At 56.8% G+C, this 18,624-nt stretch overlaps 1 protein-coding gene across 2 annotated transcripts; it reads right to left on the bottom strand.

The window, feature by feature from the left end:
* Positions 1-8,285: 8,285 nt before the first annotated feature.
* C29H11orf24 (chromosome 29 C11orf24 homolog) lies at positions 8,286-18,013 on the bottom strand. 2 transcript variants are annotated; one of them, XM_005227033.4, is made up of 4 exons: positions 17,872-18,013; positions 14,262-14,459; positions 10,360-10,533; positions 8,286-9,695 (listed from the first exon to the last, which is right to left on the bottom strand). In XM_005227033.4, exons 3-4 carry the CDS (start codon positions 10,433-10,435, stop codon positions 8,605-8,607), a joined length of 1,167 nt encoding a protein of 388 aa, XP_005227090.2. In that variant the 5' UTR covers positions 10,436-10,533; positions 14,262-14,459; positions 17,872-18,013; the 3' UTR covers positions 8,286-8,604.
* Between the last annotated feature and the right edge of the window lie 611 nt (positions 18,014-18,624).

Here is an 18,624-nt window from a genome sequence, read left to right on the forward strand (position 1 = left end):
AATTTAATAGAACAGAAGCTTCCATGACCATGCATGAGGGACATAAATTTTGCAATAATAGTTGGAAAAGTCACAAATGGATTGTTCCAGCCTCACCAAACAAAACGCAGCAATTCCCGAGGAGCAGAAGAATCAGAGGGCTTCCCAGGTGGCGCTTGTGGTAAAGAACCCACCTGCCAATGCAGGAGATGTGAGAGATGTGGGCTCGATCCCTGGGTCGGGAAGATCACCTGGAGGAGGGCATGAAGGTCCACTTTAGTGTTCTTACCTGGGAAATCCCATGGACAGAGGAGCCTTGTGGGCTACAGTCCATAAGGTTGCAAAGAGTCAGACATGGCTGAAGTGACTTAGCACACACACACATGCAGGAGAATCAGATGTATAGAGTTACTACGATAAAATATTCCTAATGTCTAGTTCTCATCTAAAACTACAGAACATAAAAATAAACAACAAAGTATGTAAACAGCAAAGTATGGCCCATTCACTTTGAAAAAAAAAAATTTGACTCAGTACAACCCTTAGGAAGCCCATACATTGGAACTGACAGCCAAGAACATTAAGTCAATTGTCCCAAATATGCTCAATGAACTAAAGGGAACCATGGACAAAGAACCAAAGGAAATCAGGAAAATGATCTTTGAAGAAAAGGATACCATCAATAAAGAGATGGAAGATATAAATAAGGAGAACTAAACAGAAATTCTGAAGCTGAAAAGTATAATAATGAAAAGATTCACTAGCGTGGTTCTATAGAACCACTCAGCTTTTGTTGACCTGCGTGTTTCCGTCGTGTTTGACTCTGTGACCCTATGACCATAGCCAGCAAGGCTCCCCTGCCATTGGGATTCTCCAGGCGAGAATACTGGAGTGGGTGCCATTTCCTTCTCCAGGGGATCTTCCTGATCCAGAGATTGAGCCTGCTTCTCTCACACTGTCTGCACTGGCAGGCGGGTTCTTTACCACTAGTGCCACCCGGGAAATACCTTAATTTTTCCTTCATTCTTGAAGGAGAGTTGGTGCCATAGCTGACTTGAGCAGGCAAAAAAAAGGATCAATGAGACAATTGAAATTATCCAGTCTGAGGGGCTGCTGCTGCTGCTGCCAAATTGCTTCAGTTGTGTCTGACTCTGTGAGACCCCATAGACGGCAGCCCACCAGGCTCCCCCGTCCCTGGGATTCTCCAGGCAAGAACACTGGAGTGGGCTGCCATTGCCTTCTCCAATGCATGAAAGTGAAAAGTCAAAGTGAAGTCGCTCAGTCATGTCTGACTCCTAGCGACCCCATGGACTGCAGCCTACCAGGCTCCCCCGTCCATGGGATTTTCCAGGCAAGAGTACTGGAGTGGGTTGCCATCGCCTTCTCCAAGTCTGAGGGGCAGAAAGAAAAAAGAATGAGTAAAAATGAGCAGAACTTAAGAGATCTATAGGACACCATCAAACATACTAACATATGCATTATAGGAGTCTGAGAAGGGTAAGAGAGCGAGAAAGAGGCAGGAAAGTATTTGAAAATAAAATGGCTGAAAAATATCTCAAGTCTGAAGAAAGCATGAATATGCATATCCAAGAAGCTCAACAAACCCCCAGTAGGATAAATTCGAAGAGATCCACACCAAGGCATATTGTAGTGAAAGTGTCAAAAGCTAAGGACAAGACCAGATTTTTCAAAGCAGCAAGATCAAAGCAGCACATCACATACCAGCGTCCTCAATGAGATTAACACCTGATTTATCCTCAATAACCATGGAGGCCAGAAGGTAGTGGAATAATCTATATATAGTTCTGAACCAAGGATTCTATATCAGCAAAACTCTCCTTCAAGAATGAAGGAGAAATTAAGGTATTTCCCTGGTGGCGCTAGTGGTAAAGAACCCATCAGCCAGTGCAGATGATGTAAGAGAAGCAGGTTTGATCCCTGGGTCAGGAAGATCCCCTGGAGAAGGAAATGGCACCCACTCCAGTATTCTCGCCTGGAGAATCCCATGGACAGAGGAGCCTTGCTGGCTATGGTCATAGGGTCACAGAGTCAAACACGACTGAAGCATGCAGATCAACAAAAGCTAAGGGAATTTACTCCCAGCAGACCTTCCCGACAAGAAATGCTGAAAGGAGTCCTCCAGGGTGAAATGCAAGGATACGAGAACAAAAAGCCACTGTTGTTCAGTCGCTAAGTCGTGTCTGACTGTCTGCGACCCCATGGACTGCAGCACGCCAGGCTTCCCTGTCCTTCACCATCTCCTGAAGTTCGCTCAAACTCACGTCCATTGATTCAGAGATGCCATCCAACCATCTCATCCTCTGTCATCCCCTTCTCTTCCTGCCCTGATCTTTCCCAGCACCAGGGTCTTTTCCAATGAGTCGGCCCCCCCAACCTGGAAATGGGCGTAAGATGAACTCCTATGGGGGTGGGAGGCGGGGAAGCTGTTCTGGGTGTTGAACCCCTTCTCGGTCTCCCTTTTAAGGACTCAGCTCCTCCATTCTCTCCCATTTACCCTTTCATCATCGTCTCTCACACGGGGATTCTCATCAACAAATGAACACGCTCTAGATGGCTAGCATAAAAAGGATCCCCCCTGGTGCCCTACCCACCTGTGCCCACTGCCTGGCTCGACCTGCTCCCCAGCAAACCTCCTGAGAAGGCGGCCATCATCTCTGCCCACCTTGCTCACCTGCCTGCCTTCCTCCGCCCCCCTCACGAGGCCAGTGGGGACGTCCTGGGAGGAGCAGCCACCCAGGACCTTCACCCCTTCACCCCTTCCTTGCCTGGCCGACAGGGCCGTCCATGGCCTCTTTCTGGGACCCTCTTGGTGGAGGAAGACGCGCTTTTTTTCTCCTCCCCGTGGCCAGGTTGGTCTCCTCCTCCCCTCCCGCCCCTGACCCTAGCGCTAACTATGACCCTAACCCCGGACTGTCTCTGCTCTGAAGGCTGCTGAGTTCTCTCTCCTGTTGGGACCTTCCTGAACTTCAGACTCATACCCCCTGTCCTCCTGACACCGAACAGACCTCTCAGCCTCAGCCTATCCACAGAAGTCTTGGTGGGGTGCCCATCCCACCCCCCAAGTCCTCCCACGAGGAGCTGGGGGGGGTGTCTCTGGTAAGTGTGTGGAAACCGGGGTGCCGTCCTTGGGTGTGAATCGGGCTCTGTTGCCCCCGTCCCGTGACACGGGGAAGTTTCACCAATCCCCCGGGGCCTCAGCATCCCCTCTGTGATGGGGCAGGGGAGGATGATCAGGAGTCAGAATGAAACAAACTAACATATAAAGCTCTGGAAACGACACTGCCAGCATCCCAGGTCATCGAGCCAAAGATACCGGGGTCAACCCGGCTTCTGCTCTGTGCGTGTGGGACGTGTGTAAAGAAACAGTGGCAGTCCCGCTGACTCAGCTTCCAAAACGTGTGCCAAGCTCACGGGCGTCTCTCCGTCTGTGAGCACACCCTGGGCCATCTCCCCCGGGGGCAGAGGAGCAACCTTTCCAGCCGCCAAGCCACCCTCCCCCACCATGGGGTGAACCCAGATGGATTTCACTTAGAGTTAAATCGAACTCTATCCCCCTCCTTTCTCTTCTTCTAACTTTTTATCACAGAAACTGCCAGACATACAGACACAGACAAGTAGGATGACCAGTGACAAGCCCACCAACCATCGTCTGTGTTCAGCACCTTGATGATGTGGCCCCGCTGACACACCACCACACTCCCCTCCTGCACCCCAGACAGCACGGCACCTCATCTGTAAGAAGCACTACACTCAACAAAGTAATTTTTTTTCTACCTACACTGTGCTGGTTTGTGGGAATTAAGTTCCCCACCAAGGACTGAACCAGGGCTGTGTCAGTAAAAGTGCCAAGTCCTAACCTCTGGGTCACTAGGGAATTCCCAACAAAGTAACTTTTGGGATTCTGGACATCCCCCAAGTTGGATGACGTTATTCCTCAGCTGAAAACCCTCCTGGGACCCTACCTCCTCACCCTGGCCTTGACCCTGACCTGTCTGTCCCCTCCCTCCTCCGGCTGGCCAGTCTGTTCCCTGTCCTGGGGCTTTGCGTTCACGGTCTCTCTGCCTGGGTCCCCCATTTCCCTTGCTTTTCATGAATGCCTCCCGCTGGCCACCTGTGTTCTCAGTTCCCTTGTTTGGATTTTTGTCCTAATGGCAGTGAGAAGTCAGTGGCGGGGTTTAAGCAGGAGCACATGGTGATCAGGCTTCTGTGTGGAGGATGTTGTGGGTGGGGGAGCAGGCCGCCGGGATCTGAGATGATTCAGTGAGATGAAAGCTGGAAGCCATGCCAGCCTGAGACATAGTGAGTGCTCAAAAAATACCAGCTATCGTCAGTACCTGCTGGATAAACCTCGGCCTCCCTTTTAAAGTAGAGTTGCAGGAATAAAAAGTGTCTGAGTGTGAATTGTCTGCCCCAAGTAACCCAGCTGGTGGGGCTACGGGACAGAAGCCCCGGGGCCCGAGTGTGAGTTTACTGCATGTTCCTGAACCCTGGCCTGGCTTCGTCCCGCGGGGAGACAGTTACAGGCACATATGATGCAATTTCACCAAGAGCATTGCGTCTACCACAAGGGAGATCCGGTCTAGCAGTGAGTGGGCGAGTCCTTCCAGTGTGGGGTGACCGGGAAGGCGTCCCCAGTGCCAGGCTGGAGGGATTCCCCCACCCCCAGTGAGGCTGGGAGGGAGGTGGGTGCAGTCTGGCGGAGGGGGACCCAGTGCCTCCGGCCAGGGCCAGCACCCAGGGTGAAGGAGGACGGCTCGGCCACCAGGGGGAGCCCGGGGACTTCGCCGGTTTGCGGACTCCGGGCTCCGCCAAGAGGAACGCGACAGCCGCCGCGTGGTGGCCGGTATTCGCAGACGAACAGACCAACCCAGAGTGAACCCTGTCCCTCCACTGCTTGGAGGGTGAGCAGCGGCCTTGGGCAAGCCACTCGGCCTTCATGTGCCTCACTTTCCGCACTGTGACGAGGAGAAATCGCTTTCGGGGGCCAAGCCCCGAATTTGACACATCTCACCTTGACCTTCCGGCACCTCATCCATGGAACCAGGAGCCTGCTCCTCCCCGAAGCAGCCACGGTCCCTGCCGCTGGAGCAAAGAGCCAGGGAAGAGGCTCCGAGCCCCTCTGTCAGGCAGCCCCCCGCCCCAGCATCCCCAGTGGGTCGGGCACCCCATGTGTCTCCTCTTTCCTTCTCACGATCACCCTTCAGATCTCAGGCTGGGGGGTCAGTGTGTGGCAGCTGCACCCCTGAACCCCAGTTGGCTGGCAAACAGCGGGCGCTGAATAGGTCTGAAGGGACTTTCCGCCTGGCCTCCTGCAGGCAGGTGGCCTCTGGGCAGGGGACAGTCTGGGCTCAGACGCGCAGCCCCTAGAGCGGAAGGCCTGCGTGCAGGCGCCCGTGTGCTCTCCCTCTCCTGCGAGGCTTCCTGAGACTCGCCCCTCCCCTCAGGCTCTGCTGGGGGCCAGGACCCCCTGGAAGGTTTGCTCTGGCCTGGAAGGCCCAGCCTGGCAGTTTGGTCTTCATCCCGGGAAAGACTTGGCAGGGACAGCTGTGATCAGATTTGTATTTTGAGGGTGCCCTGGCTGCAGGGTGGAGGACAGCTGGGGAGAAGCGGGCAGGTGGCAGTGGGCCCCCAGGTAGGGCAGGAGGTAGGACTCAGGCCGGGAGAGGCCCGCTCACAGGAAAGCTCGGATGGCCAGCTGGACTCAAGGGTGAAGCCCGGGCATCCAGCTCAGGTAAGTGGCGATGCTGTTGGCTTTAGGAAGAACCCTGGGGGCCACTCATGTTCCTGGGGGCCACTGCTGAGCTTGGCCTTGCATGTTAAGGGTTTGCAGTCCGCCAGCAGGAGCCCCAGACTCAGTGGATGTGAATCTGAGCAAACTCCGGGAGACAGCGGAGGCCAGGGAAAGCTGGCGTGCTGCAGTCCATGGGGTTGCAAAGAGTCAGACAGGACTCAGCAACCTAACAACAAAAAACAGGAGCCAAGATGATGGGAACGGGACCCTAGGAGGGAGGAGTAGAGAGCACAGTGGATTCTTAGGGGGAAAAGACTTGGAGTCCTGGCTGGGGCAGGGGGACTGGAGAGCCCTGTGACACTCCACGCCCCCATTCCTTGGAGGCAGAGGCCCCTGGTCACAAGCTAAGGATGAAAGCCAGCCCTGCGGGTTGCCCCTTGTCCTACATCCCTGCAAAGGAACACAGCACCCAGTGTGGTTCACAGAGGGGTTTGGGCTGTGTCCATTGAGTGGCAACCAGACAGGGTGTGGAGCCTGCCCTTGACGGGCCAGTACCAGCATGTTGCTGGGGTGATGCTGGCAGAGAAAGGTCATTCCCTAAATCCCCCAGTTGTCCACCCTGATGTGCAGAGGTGACTTCTCAGACCTGAGGATGGAGCTGCAGGCTGGCCTGGAGCTCCGGTCAGTGAGGCTGACACCTTCTCAGCCACAGTTAGAGCGCCAGCACCTGGGATCAAAGAGCAGACGGGCTCAAGTGTATGATGGGTCTGCTGGGGCAGGGAGAAACAGAGGCGTGTAGGCCAGTAGGTTGCAGGATCGATCCCTGGGTCTGGAAGATCCCCTGAAATAGAAACTGGCCACCCACTCCAGTATTCTTGCTGGAGAATCCCATGGGCAGAGCAGCCTGGCGGGCTACAGCCCACGGGGTCGCAGAGCTGGACACGGCTGAGAATGCATGCACGGCAGAGGCTGGTGGGAGTCCAGCTGTTGGAGGCACATCTTGGCTGTTGGGGAAGGAAAAGGGGCTGCTGGGCCAACCAGTGAGACAGGGGCTGGGGAACCCACAGATGGAGCTGGAAGACAGGGGAGGACTGTTCGGATCCCCACCTCCCTGCTCTGTATACCCTCCACTCATGGCGCTTACGTTATTTCAGATGGTTTCACTGCCTTTGTGTTTTGTGTGTGTGTTCACTCAGTCGTGTCTGACTCTTTGCGACCCCATGGACTGTACCCTGCCAGGCTCCTCCGTCCGTGGGATTCTCCAGACAAGAATGCTGGAGTGGGTGGCCATTTCCTCCTCCAGGGGATCTTCTCAACCCATAGACGGAACACACGTATCCTGCCTTGGCAGGTGGATTCTTGGCCCACTAAGCTAACAGAGAAGCCCCTGTCACTGTCTCTTATTATGTACCATTTGAAATTCTTTTTGGAGGCAGAACTTAAAATAGGAGGATCAGACATGCAGGTCTGGCTCAGGAGACCCCTGTGATGGGGAACCTGGCGTCTCCAGGTAAAGTCTCCTCCTCAGGGCTCAGAGTAGTTGAGAAGCAGAGAGTCAACTCCGCTCCTGGAATCTTGCCAGGCAGCATGGCCCTGGGGCCACGACAGACGTGACTGTCTTCCCATTTCACACTGAGTCCCCACCAGTGCCCCGTGCTACAAGTCACACAGCTCAGAGACGTGGCTTGGAAGCCGGTCTCACGTGCTGTGGGCCAGCTCTCGCTGCCTCGGGCAGGTAGGCAGTGAGGCCCGAAAGCCAAGTGTGGTCTGGACAGCATATAAAACAAAGCTGTTAAGCAAAGACCCGGCCTCTGGAACTGGTGGAACTCTGACTCTGGCCCTCTGCGGATGAGTGAGGCCTCCTCTGTGTCTCGGTGGTCCCGCCTTTAAAATGGGGCTCAGAGCACTGGTGTCCTAGGGTGCGGGTGGGCGCTGAGTCACGTGCGCTGAGCACCAAGACAGTGTGTGGCCTGTGACAAGCACGCAGTGTGGGCTCTGACGGCTGCTGGGAACGTGGGGCCTGGCCTCGGGCTCGCTCGGGCCTGGGGTTCCCCTGGGTTCCGGGGTGACCTGGGGTGCATTGCTGGTAAACGACAGCCCAAGGCACCACCTGACCAGGCTCCCATGCGGCCAGAGCACACGGTGAGCTGTGCGGGGTCCCCGGAAGCCGGGTCTGGGCAGATCCTGCCCACCTGGTTACATGGTGTAGCTCACACGTGGTGCACGTTTTGTTACTCGGGTCTCGTATCCAAAGCAGGCTCCATGTGTCCACCACATCACAGTCCCGAGAAAGGAGGATTCGAGGAAAGGACTCACGTCCACGTGGTACCAGGGACCCTCAGAGGCAAAGGCTCATCCCGCCCAGGCTCAGACAGGGTCAGGCCTAAGAGCGAAGCCCAGGAGAGCAGCAGATGCGGCCCACGTCCAGGGCCTCGCAGAACTTTCAACGTCGACAACATTGCATCCCATCACACAATCTTGAACAGGCTCCCCGGGGCGTGACGGGAGCAGGGGCGGGGGGCAGGATGCAGCCCACACAAACAGAGGGACGCAGTCTGAGTGGAAAGGGGTCATTGCTTTAATTCAGGTCAGGACCCACCCCGGGGGGCCCACCCACCCCATCCTGAGGCAGAACCACTGGCCCTGTGTCAACATGATTGTTACAAAAATAAATATGAAAAAAGCAGCCGCTCTTTAGTGATCATGGAATTAATCTTGACAGCAATTAAATGTGTTTAGCATCTGGCATGTCTCCTAAATTGCACCAAAAGAATCTGGAAGCACTTGGTTTGGCCTCAGAGGCAACCCGGAAGGGAGGGCACAGGGGCCCTGGCCCAGGCCCGGCTAAGCGCAGTGCCCGCCTGGCCCGCAGGTCACATCTCGGAGTCGGCATACATGCCGTTGATGAGATAGTCCACCTGCGTGTAGTCCTTCTTCCTGTAGCTCTCGTAGGCCTGCAGGGCGAACAGGATCAGGACGGTGATGAAGAGGGTGACCCCCAGCAAGAGTACCGCCAGGAGGAAACTTCTGTTCACTGAGGACAGGGCCAGGGGCTCGCTGGAGACCACCAGGTACTGGCCCTGGGTGCTCGGCTGGCACGAGTCTGTGGGTGGCACCTTGGACTCCCCGGGGGTCGGCCCTGGGGAAGTAGTACCAGGCGTGGCCGCAGGCTCGGTCTGCTCCGGCGTCTGAGTCGTGCCTGGCCCTGCGGCCCCCGGCGTGGATGTGGCAGGGCTGGGCCGTGTCGTGGGGGTCGTGGCCTCCACCGTGGGGGCCGGGCTGGTGTGAGCTGTGGAGGCTGCCGCTGTGCTGACGGTCGGCTCAGGGGCCTTGGTTGTAATGCCCATGGTCGTGGACATGGAAGCCACAGTTGGGGAGGCGGGCTCCGGGGTTGTGTTTAAGAGGGTGGGTGTGGGCCTCTGTGCCGTGTCATCCACAGTCCGGGGCGTCGGCGTTGGCGCCTGGATGGTGCGGCCCTGCGTGGACTCACTGAGTGCTTGGGGACTCGAGGGCGTCAGGCTGGCGGTGGGCCCGGGAAGACCGTGTGAGCCTGCGGGGCCGCTGACATTTGTGGGGGTCCCGGCAGCGGGCTGGGCACTTGTGGCCGGTGTGCGTGTGGTGGGCGGCATGGCCGTCGTTGGCCTAGATGACGTGCCGTTGCCGGGCGCTCGCGTGCCAGGTACGGACGGGGTCCTCCAGGCAGATGCCGGGGTGGGCGGCACGGGCGGCCTGGAGGCGGCTCCGGCCCGGGTCCCTCCAGCCGTCGCAGAAGTGCCCACGTCTGTCCTGTGTGTTGCCCCTGCTGTGACTGCAAGAGAGGTGTGGTCGCCTCCCCAAGTCCCTCTGGTCAGCGTGACAGGAGACGGTGTCGCTGGGGTCATTCTCTCAGCTGTTGTGTTCAAGACTTCGGTCGCTGTTTCCACGGATGAGTTTTTCTCCAAATGGTCCCACGTTTGGTTGAGGACTGCATACCGTTAAAAGTCGGAAAAGGAGAAAGACAAATGATCATCTTCTCATTAGAGAAGTGGATTACTCGGGTGGATTATTCAGAGCCGGGCTGAGTTTCTGGGCCGTGGGTCTGGCCAGGGAGGACGATGGTGACATGGGGCCAGGTTTCCCTCTTATCTCACCACGCACCTCTGGCCTGCAGCCCGGGTGCTCGGCGCTGTGGTTAAAAAACTCCTTTCCTCTCTGAACCCCAAATGCACGGGAAGACTTCGGAGCTTCACCTTTTGATCCAAGTTCCAAAATATCGAAGTCTCACATCACAGGTGTGATTCACCATTAAAAAAAAACTATCCAACACACACCCAGGTTTTCAAAGCAGCTAAATCCCTGCCCAGATATTCACACCGTGCCACAGCTCTCAGCTTTATGGAAGGACTTACAGAGTTCTGGGGACGCACGGTGCCTGGCGCAGACGAGAAGCGCAACTAAACGTGATGTCTGGGTCGACCGACTCCCCAGTAAACACTGGGTTTACGGAACAATTGAAATTTTGCAGGACCCAGTGAGTAACCCTTGCAGGGCTCAGAGGCCGAGTCCCACGTCAGCTGGACGAGCCTTCCCAGCCCAGCCCCCGGAGCCCCAGCAGGCCCGTCCAGCAGACGCACGGCTTTCTCACTTACGTGAATGCTTGGATGTGTGCAGGCTTTCGGATAAGGACCAGGAGGAAACCCAAACGAGCACGAGGGCTGTCCACATCTTGCAGGTGGGCTGGGAGCGAGGCTGGGTGGTCCCCAAGGCTCCCAGCTGGCCACGCCTCAGGCTGCTAAGGGCTCCCTGTTGCTTGGCCGAGGTACCTACGGTCAAGACAGCAGGCGTCTGGTCAGGAATGCAGGGGCAAGGGCTCCCGTCACGGGTGAGGGAGGGCTCTGGCGGGCCGCAGGGTGCAAACCCAGCCAGATGTTCCCTGGGGCCTGGCACGCGGGAAGGGCATGCCAGTTCTCAGCCACGTGTCCGGGGATCAGCCCGGTGCTTGCTTTCATGGGCTTACAGCACTTCTTGACCCACTTTCACAAGTCCCACCATCCCACCCCAGAGTTCAGAATATGAAAGAGCAGCAGAGAGAAGGTATAAAGACTTCCAGTTACCGAGATCACCCAAGTCCTCCTCCTGAACATCTGCGGCCTGCAGGACCTGTGATGGCTGACCGCATGGGGACATGCCACGAGCAGCCAGCCTTCACCCATCCGTCATCCGGCCACCCATCCATCCAACCAGCACACCCCAAGCCGAGTGCCCGCTACCGTGCCAGGCAGCGGACTCAGGACAGAAAGACGAGAGCCACACGACTCTCTCCTCCAGAGGGAGGCACAGAAGAGTGGTCACCGCAAGCTGCTGCCAGTGCAGAGCGGAGCGTGACTCAGGGTCGGGAAGCGGCGAGGGGATGGCGCCTGGGCCGGCCGAGAAGGGGTAGGAGGAGGCTGGCCCTCCGTGCGGAGGCCCCAGAGGCGGGTGGGAGGGGACTGGGTGCCGCGGGCCCCAGAGGGGGCATAGAATTCAGCTGGGGGGGGCTGGAGCAGGGTGCCAGCTGGGCCATATTCTGAAAGACGGATGGGATCCACCTGTCGGAAAAGGGGTGGGGGGGATGAGTAGGGGGTAGTGGCCGGTAATGACAGCAGGGACCAGGGGACGGCGCGGTGAGACCGGGGGCTAAACTAGAGAGGGGCGGGCACGGTTTGGGTTTGGGGGTGCGGGGATGGGAGCCCCTGCGGGTCCGACTGAGGCGGGTGTGACAAGTACACACGGGGGTTCCAGGCGACGGGCATCTGGGAGCGGGGAGGGTAATGCAGGCGGGAGGGGATGAGGCCCAAGGAGGCCGAGAGACTCGGCCCAGGGGTTCCACGGTGAGGGACAGAGGGCAGGCCGAGCGGGCCCGCTCGCAGAAGCCCCGGTCTCCGAGGCTGATGGTGCAGCTGCAGAGACTCAGAGTCCCCACCAGCTGAGCGTCAGCAGAACGAGAACTGGCACAGCCAGGACAGGCTTCCTGGGTGCACGGGGAACTCCCCATGCTCACACCGGTCTCTCCCATGTGCCAGCACTCTCCCGTCCCTCGCTGCAGGGCAACCAAGGGGCCTGGTAACCTTGAGGGGCCCGTCACTTCATGCCCTGCTGGTCCTGGGTGGGCCCTGAGCCTGTCCTCGGCCCCACCCAACCGCCGGAGTCCCACATGGTCGCCTACGAGGCCTGGGCCCTCCCTGGACAGGGGCCCAGCCGTGTGCACCTTGGGTTAGTCCCGCAACCCGGCACTCCACAGCCCAGGGCAGGCGGAGCACAGGCTGCTGGAGTCTGGGGGCAAGTGAGGGGACTGGGGCCCCTGAGGGCGCCCCCCACAAGCAGTCCTGCCCGCAGGTACCCTAGGCCATCAGCGCAAAGCTCTGGAGTTCCATAGAAATCTTGGAAGGGAGCCTTCAAGTTGCCCTGAAGGAAACGTACTGACCGACTCCTCGCCCGGCATGACGCTAAGTGCTGCTCTCCACGGACCAGAGGCCGGGCTGGCTCCCTGGCCTCCCAGCAGCCCCAAGAGTCACCTTCAAGCGTCCCCATCCTGGCCCTGTGCCATCTGCCACTCCACAGCTGCCAGAGAGATTTCTGTAACCCACAAAGCCCACCCTGCCTCAGCTGCTTAAACCCCTACTCTCCCAGGATAATTCCAAAGCTTACTGACCAGGGATTTTGGCAGGAACTAACGCCTGTGGCTGGCGATTTGTCAGGGAAGTGAATACTGAAATGTACCCCTGAATATTCATTGGAAGGACTGATGCTGAAACTGAAGCCCCAACACTTTGGCCACTTGATGCAAAGAGCCAACTCATTGGAAAAGACCCTGAGGCTGAGAAAGATGGAGGGCAGGAGGAGAAGGGGACGACAGAGGATGAGATGGTTGGATGGCATCATCGACTCAATTGATATGAGTTTTAAGCAAACTCCAGGAGATGGTGAAGGACAGGGAAGCCTGGCGTGCTGCAGTCCACAGGGTCACAAAGAGGTGGAGACGGCTGAGCGACTAAACAGCAACGTTTAGGTAACAGAAGACTCATTAATACTTCTCTGGTCAGTAAGCTGTCAGCATGGCGAGGCAGCCTTCCATGTCTGACCCTCGGCCCCTCCTGGATGAACCCACTTCTACCAGATGCGTGAAAGACATGCAGTTTCCCGCCCGCCCCCGTGCAGCTTAAAGGGGCCCCTCGGGGTGGCTTTCTGCCTCCTGTGAGCAGCGGGGACGTTGCAGGGTGGCCCCAGGACTGGAAAAGTCCCCTCAGAACACAAACTCTGCTGGAAGGCTGTGCTCCGCACCCCCACCCCCATCCCTGGCTTCTGACCAATTGTCACTAACTTCAGTTTAGCCTCATGGTGCGCTTTCCCGCCAAAACCGTCCCGTCAGGGTTCCTGGGGTCTCACAGGTGTCAAAAGGTCCCTGGGCCCTACCAACTAGAGTCGCATCTGCTCTCGAAAGGCATCCTTTGTTCCGACAGAAACACGTGGGGGGGGGGGGTGGGCGGAGAAGAAACAGACCAGTGTCCTGAGTGAGGACTGAACCAGGGAGGTTTCAGGCACAAAGAGTTCACACAGCACCACCACCCCCACCCGTCCGCGGCTGAAGCAGACGCAGCTGGACTCTCCATAAATAAATGTATTGAAACGGCTCTCTCTTCAGCCAGTCACACCCAGTGAGTGCATTGACAACACCCCCACCACCGAGCCCCACATGCTCCCGTCTGAACCCTGGATCCCAGGGCTTCCAGAATGCACCCCGGGCCTTAGGCCCTTCCGCTGCCCCCTCACTACAAATCTCGAGAGCAGGGTTAGCAAGCTTTTTCCTGTGAGAAGCTCAACTGCAAATATTTCAGACTCTGTGGGCCATGCAGTCTATCTTGGCTACTCAAGTCTGCAAAAGCAGGCATGGACCCTAGGCAGGTGATGGGTGTGGCTGTGTCCCAATAAAACTTTATTTACAAAGACACGCAGTGGGTGGGACATGGCCACCCCTGGCTCTGGGACTTCACTGAGCTTCAGCTGACGTTCCAGCTAAGGCAGGGGGAACCGATTCAGGGGGCTGAATGGATTTCCTCCTTCTGTCCAGCTCCTCACCCTAGAACAGACGTGGACTGTCCCATTCTTGGTCCAGGGACGGCCTCCAAGCGGTCTCTTCCCGGGGCCCCTTCTGCTATGAGAGGCCCCCTCTGCCCCCCACATTGCTGAGATGCAGCACCCCAAGGGGCTCCCACAGTCTCATGGTGTCACAATACGAGGCCTAGAGGGAACCTTCCAGCAACAGAAGATGGCCAGAGGACCACATGGCTCCCATGCCCACCTGGGGAGCCCTGTCCAGGGCCACCAAAGAAGGCAGAGGCTCTGACGGTGCAGCACCACCGGCCAGGCGTCCCGGTCACTGGATGGCTCGGCCCGCTGACGTTTGCACTTTCTTTTGCCCACTCTGACCCTGCAAAGCCCCCACAGGGCCGTTTCTGGGCTCCCTGTCCTGTCACCGAGCAGGTGGCCCTGCCCGTGGGCCTTGGACACTCACAAGAGGCAGCTGTTCAGGGCGCGCTCCCAAGCTGGGCCATCTTCCTTGGAGAGCTGAGGGCTTGGCACTGAGGGCTCGCAGGGTGAGGTCTGGCTTTGCGGGAGGCGAGGGCAGCTTTGCAGGGCACTCCCAGGCCATGGCACGCTCTACGGCGCAGGTGGGATCCAGGCAGATGCTCCACTCTGGTAAAAGATGCATCTAGGGTTTAAAAAAGAGCACGTGCTCCTGAGGAAAAGCAGGGGGTAGTATCCAGTGAAAAGGGAGGTGTTTTCCTAGGAGCCAACCAAAACTGCAGAGGAGTCCAGGATACAGTTGTAAAGATATGAACTGGCAGGCATGATTCCGTCATTGGTGAGTATCTGATACACACTCAGGAAGAGATGCAAGACACTCACCACTTTCAAGAGTGGCAGACACAGGAGGTGGTGATGCCTGAGGACCACCACTGGCTGGCTCACGATCACAGACACCCACGTGCACATGTGCCAACCAGAACCCTGTGCGGTCCTGGGCACACAGATCTTTTTGTCCCCCCATTTCTTATAGGCAAGACTCCAGACTCCATGACCTTCTCTCAGTTCCAAATGGCCTGCTATTGCTGCTAACTTGCTTCAGTCATGTCCGACTCTGTGCGACCCCATAGACGGCAGCCCACCAGGCTCTGCCGTCCCTGGGATTCTCCAGGCAAGAACACTGGAGTAGGTTGCCATTTCTTTCTCCAATGCATGAAAGTGAAAGTGAAAGTGAAGTTGCTCAGTCGTGTCAGATTCTTAGCGACCTCATGGACTGCAGCCCACCAGGCTCCTCCGTCCATGGGGTTTTCCAGGCAAGAGTACTGGAGTGGGGTGCCATCGCCTTCAGTTGCTAATCACAGGAGGAACAGCGATGAAACCCAAGGCAAGACTAGCAGACCTGACAGATGGTTCATCAAGATTAGGAGGCCCACCCTGCACACACCCTCATCTTGTCAGCAACCTCACCCTTTTGAAACTTTGCAGAAGTTACTGCCTGGTTCCTTATCACATCCCCTGACTGACTGTAACCTCTTCCTACTCACCAGGGAAGGGGGCACAGTTCTTGAGGCCCTCGCCTACTGTGCTCCCCCTTTGCATGGCAAGGTAAGAAAGCCACTCTTGCCTTGAGTGGCTCTGTCCTCCATGACTCTGTCTCCATATCTCTGTTTGGTCTTGGTGCACAGAGTCAAGGTTTTGGCAACATACACACACACACGCACAGGCAGTCACACTCATGCACACAGCTACACATGCAGTCATATCCATGTGACAAGGCAACCCATGCATGCACACTGCCCCGTGTGTACACGTGCAATCATACCTGTGCATGTGTGCAACCACACACACAATTACATACACGAGGTGTGTGTGCCCATGGAGCATATCTCGAGCTATCTCAGGGAACTCGATGGGTCTCTCAGGAAACCTCTGACGGCTCCCATCACTGTCTCTTCCCCCAACCAGTGCGGCTGGTGATCACTGCTACAGAGACAGGAATTGGCCGCTGTGTAGAGTCAAGAGCAGGCCCTTGTGCCATGACTTCATTCCTCTGGTACGGTACAGCCCCCACCTTCCAATCCCGTATTTTAAATGTCAAGATTCCCCTGTCGGGACCTGTGCTAATCGAAGTTGACTCACGATGGAAAGTGAAAGTGAAGTAGCTCAGTCATGTCCAACTCTTTGTGACCCCCATGGACTGTAGCCCACGAGGCACCTCCATCCATGGGATTTTCTAGGCAAGAATACTGGAGTGGGTTGCCATTTCCTTCTCTGGGGGGGATCTTCCCAATCCGGGGATTGAACCCAGGTCTCCTGCATTGCGGGTAGACACTTTATTGTCTAAGCCACCAGGGAAGCATCATGGAGAAACCATCACCAAAACTTAGTATCTGGTTTCCCCTGCAGAGGTTTTTGATATTGTTCAGTAGCTCAGTTGTGTCCGACTCTTTGTGACCCCATGGACTACATCACACTAGGCTTCCCTATCTTTCACCATCTCCCAGAGTTTGCTCAAACTCATGTCCATTGGGTCAGTGATGCTTCAGTGAGCCTTAAAGGAGAGTCTGGCCAATTATTCTCATTATCTGGTGTAGAAAGACCGGGCAGGTCAAGGTCTCAGAAAGAGACCCTTGGAGCAGGAAGGAAATGGTGTTAAGTAGGAGAGCAGGCCAGGAGGAAAGACAGGAGGTTAGGCTGGTGCTGAGAGTTCTCATTTTCAGGGCTCAGCTCCTCATGAGCTGTGCAGGGAAGGGACAGGAGCCAGACAACGCTCCATGAGAAAGGCACCCTCAGACGTGGCCCTGGGCGCCTCCTTCTCTGGTCCTTGACTTCGTGCTGCCTCTCAACATCTCCCACTTCCGATTTTTGCGCTCTCAATCTTGGCTTGATTTTAAATTTTTTTGAAACTGTGATATACAGGGTGCTGCATGCACATTACCTAAAAATCAGACTCCAAATTGCTTAATTCCTTTTTCTGGTTTACACAGGTTCCTGGGCCCAACACAAGTGTTACCTGCCACAGTCCATCACACTAGTAACTTATTTATCAGCAGCAGCGGCAATGTGACTCCAAGCTGGAGAAACGACACATACCAAGAAATAGGGATTGCAGAAACAAACACAGGGAAAACCACAGACATCTGTCCTGACACGTCACCTGGCTGAACTTTGGTATCAGAACGCAAGGAACACAGGCGTGTGGGTTTGTGTCTTTAGACACTGTCCTGGGTTCCAAAGGATGTGTCTGTGGCAGATGGGAACCTGGAGTGCTGGAGAGCATCTTAATTATATTGCTTCCTTCCAGGCTTCTGGAGTTTTGGGTTTGATGCTAATTGCTGATCAAGAGCCTAATTTTTGCTGGCCACGTGGGCAAATTCCACATTCCTTTGTCCATCAGGCAAGTCTGGCCTATAAGCTGAACATCTGTATTGAAATTTTAGAGATGATTCCTCCAGGTAGGGGGGAAAAAAAACAATATTATTAAAGGCAGATTTCTAAGTAGATATTTATGTCTTATGGCAAACCATGTGGATGCTGGCTCCTCATACTAGCTTAACAACTAATGGCAGAGACTAAGCGGCTACCCAGACTCACGTGGAGGAGGCAGGCAGGTTAAGTGGAAATGCATAAGCCCCTTCCAGGTAGAGAGGGCTTAGGGGAGGCCTGGATCACCTGAAAGGGCCAACTCTGTCGTTGAGGGCAACACTTCCTGGGGCCCAGCCTTGGGCCGGGTAGGACCTTTTAAGCTCCCCACCCATCCAGGTGTGTCCCAACTTTCCCTCCTTCACTCCCAAACTGGATCGACCGCGTCTCTTCTTCTCCGGTTCGGGGTCCTCTTAAGGCCCCTTTTTGCCTCCTGCCTCTTGGGCTTCCCCATCCCCGCTCCTTGCCCCAGCTGACTCCTCCTTACGATCCTTCCTCTCCTTCCTCACCTCCAATCGTCACCAGTGTGCACTCCGTATCCCCATTCATCGTGTCGCTGCCTCCCTCCTCCGCCCCTCGAGTCCCCCATGCACCCCACCTCCCCCTCTCCGCCCCCAAGCCGGTACAGGCAGCAGTGACAACAGCTCCCCGGGACAGCAGGGAGGCCCGCTTACCCGGGCGCGGCAGGCCTTGCGGCGGCCCGGCGGCCCTCGGGCGGGGGGAAAGCGCCCGCGGTCCGGCGTGGGGACGTGGCCGGCAGCAGAGCCGCGGGACCCGAAGCCAAGACCGCTCAGGGCAGCCGCCCCAGCTCGGCCCCACCCCTCCCCGCCCCGGAGGTGACGTCACGGGAGGGCGGGCCTGGGTGGGTGGGGCAGCCTTGGACGACCCCGGAGCCCCATCCCCGAAATGAGTGGCGCTGCCGGAGGCGAGCCGGAAGTGAGGGGCGTGGCCGCACCTAGGGCCACGCCCACAGCGGAGCAGCTCAGGTTACACCTCGAGGGCGGCCGGAAGTGGCTATTTTGGACGGGTCTCTGCCGGAAGTGGTGGTTCCTGGGGCTTTGCCACCTGGCTGCGAATACCGCCCTGTCCGGCCGAGGGTCTCGGAGAGGGTCATCTCACACCTACCTCGGCGGCGTGGCTATGCCACGTGCCCGCTCCCATCCCACAGACTTTATCCAGGCCCAGGGGCCAGCGCTGGGACTAATAGAGATGGCCATCCGTGAGTCTTGAGCGCTTGCACGCGCCAAGCCCTGAGCTTGGTTCAGTGATTTTACTCTGCAGTAACCCTGTGACACGCTTCGCACCCGTTTTACAGACGCTGAAACTGAGGCTCACAAACTGTTCTTTAATTGTGAGCCGTGAATAACAGTGGGGCAGAATGAAGTATAGAGTAAAGCTGACGGGACTTGACCTTCATTAGAAATAGG

This window comes from Bos taurus, chromosome 29 (genome assembly GCF_002263795.3).
Source record: "Bos taurus isolate L1 Dominette 01449 registration number 42190680 breed Hereford chromosome 29, ARS-UCD2.0, whole genome shotgun sequence".
Lineage (NCBI taxonomy): Eukaryota > Metazoa > Chordata > Mammalia > Artiodactyla > Bovidae > Bos > Bos taurus.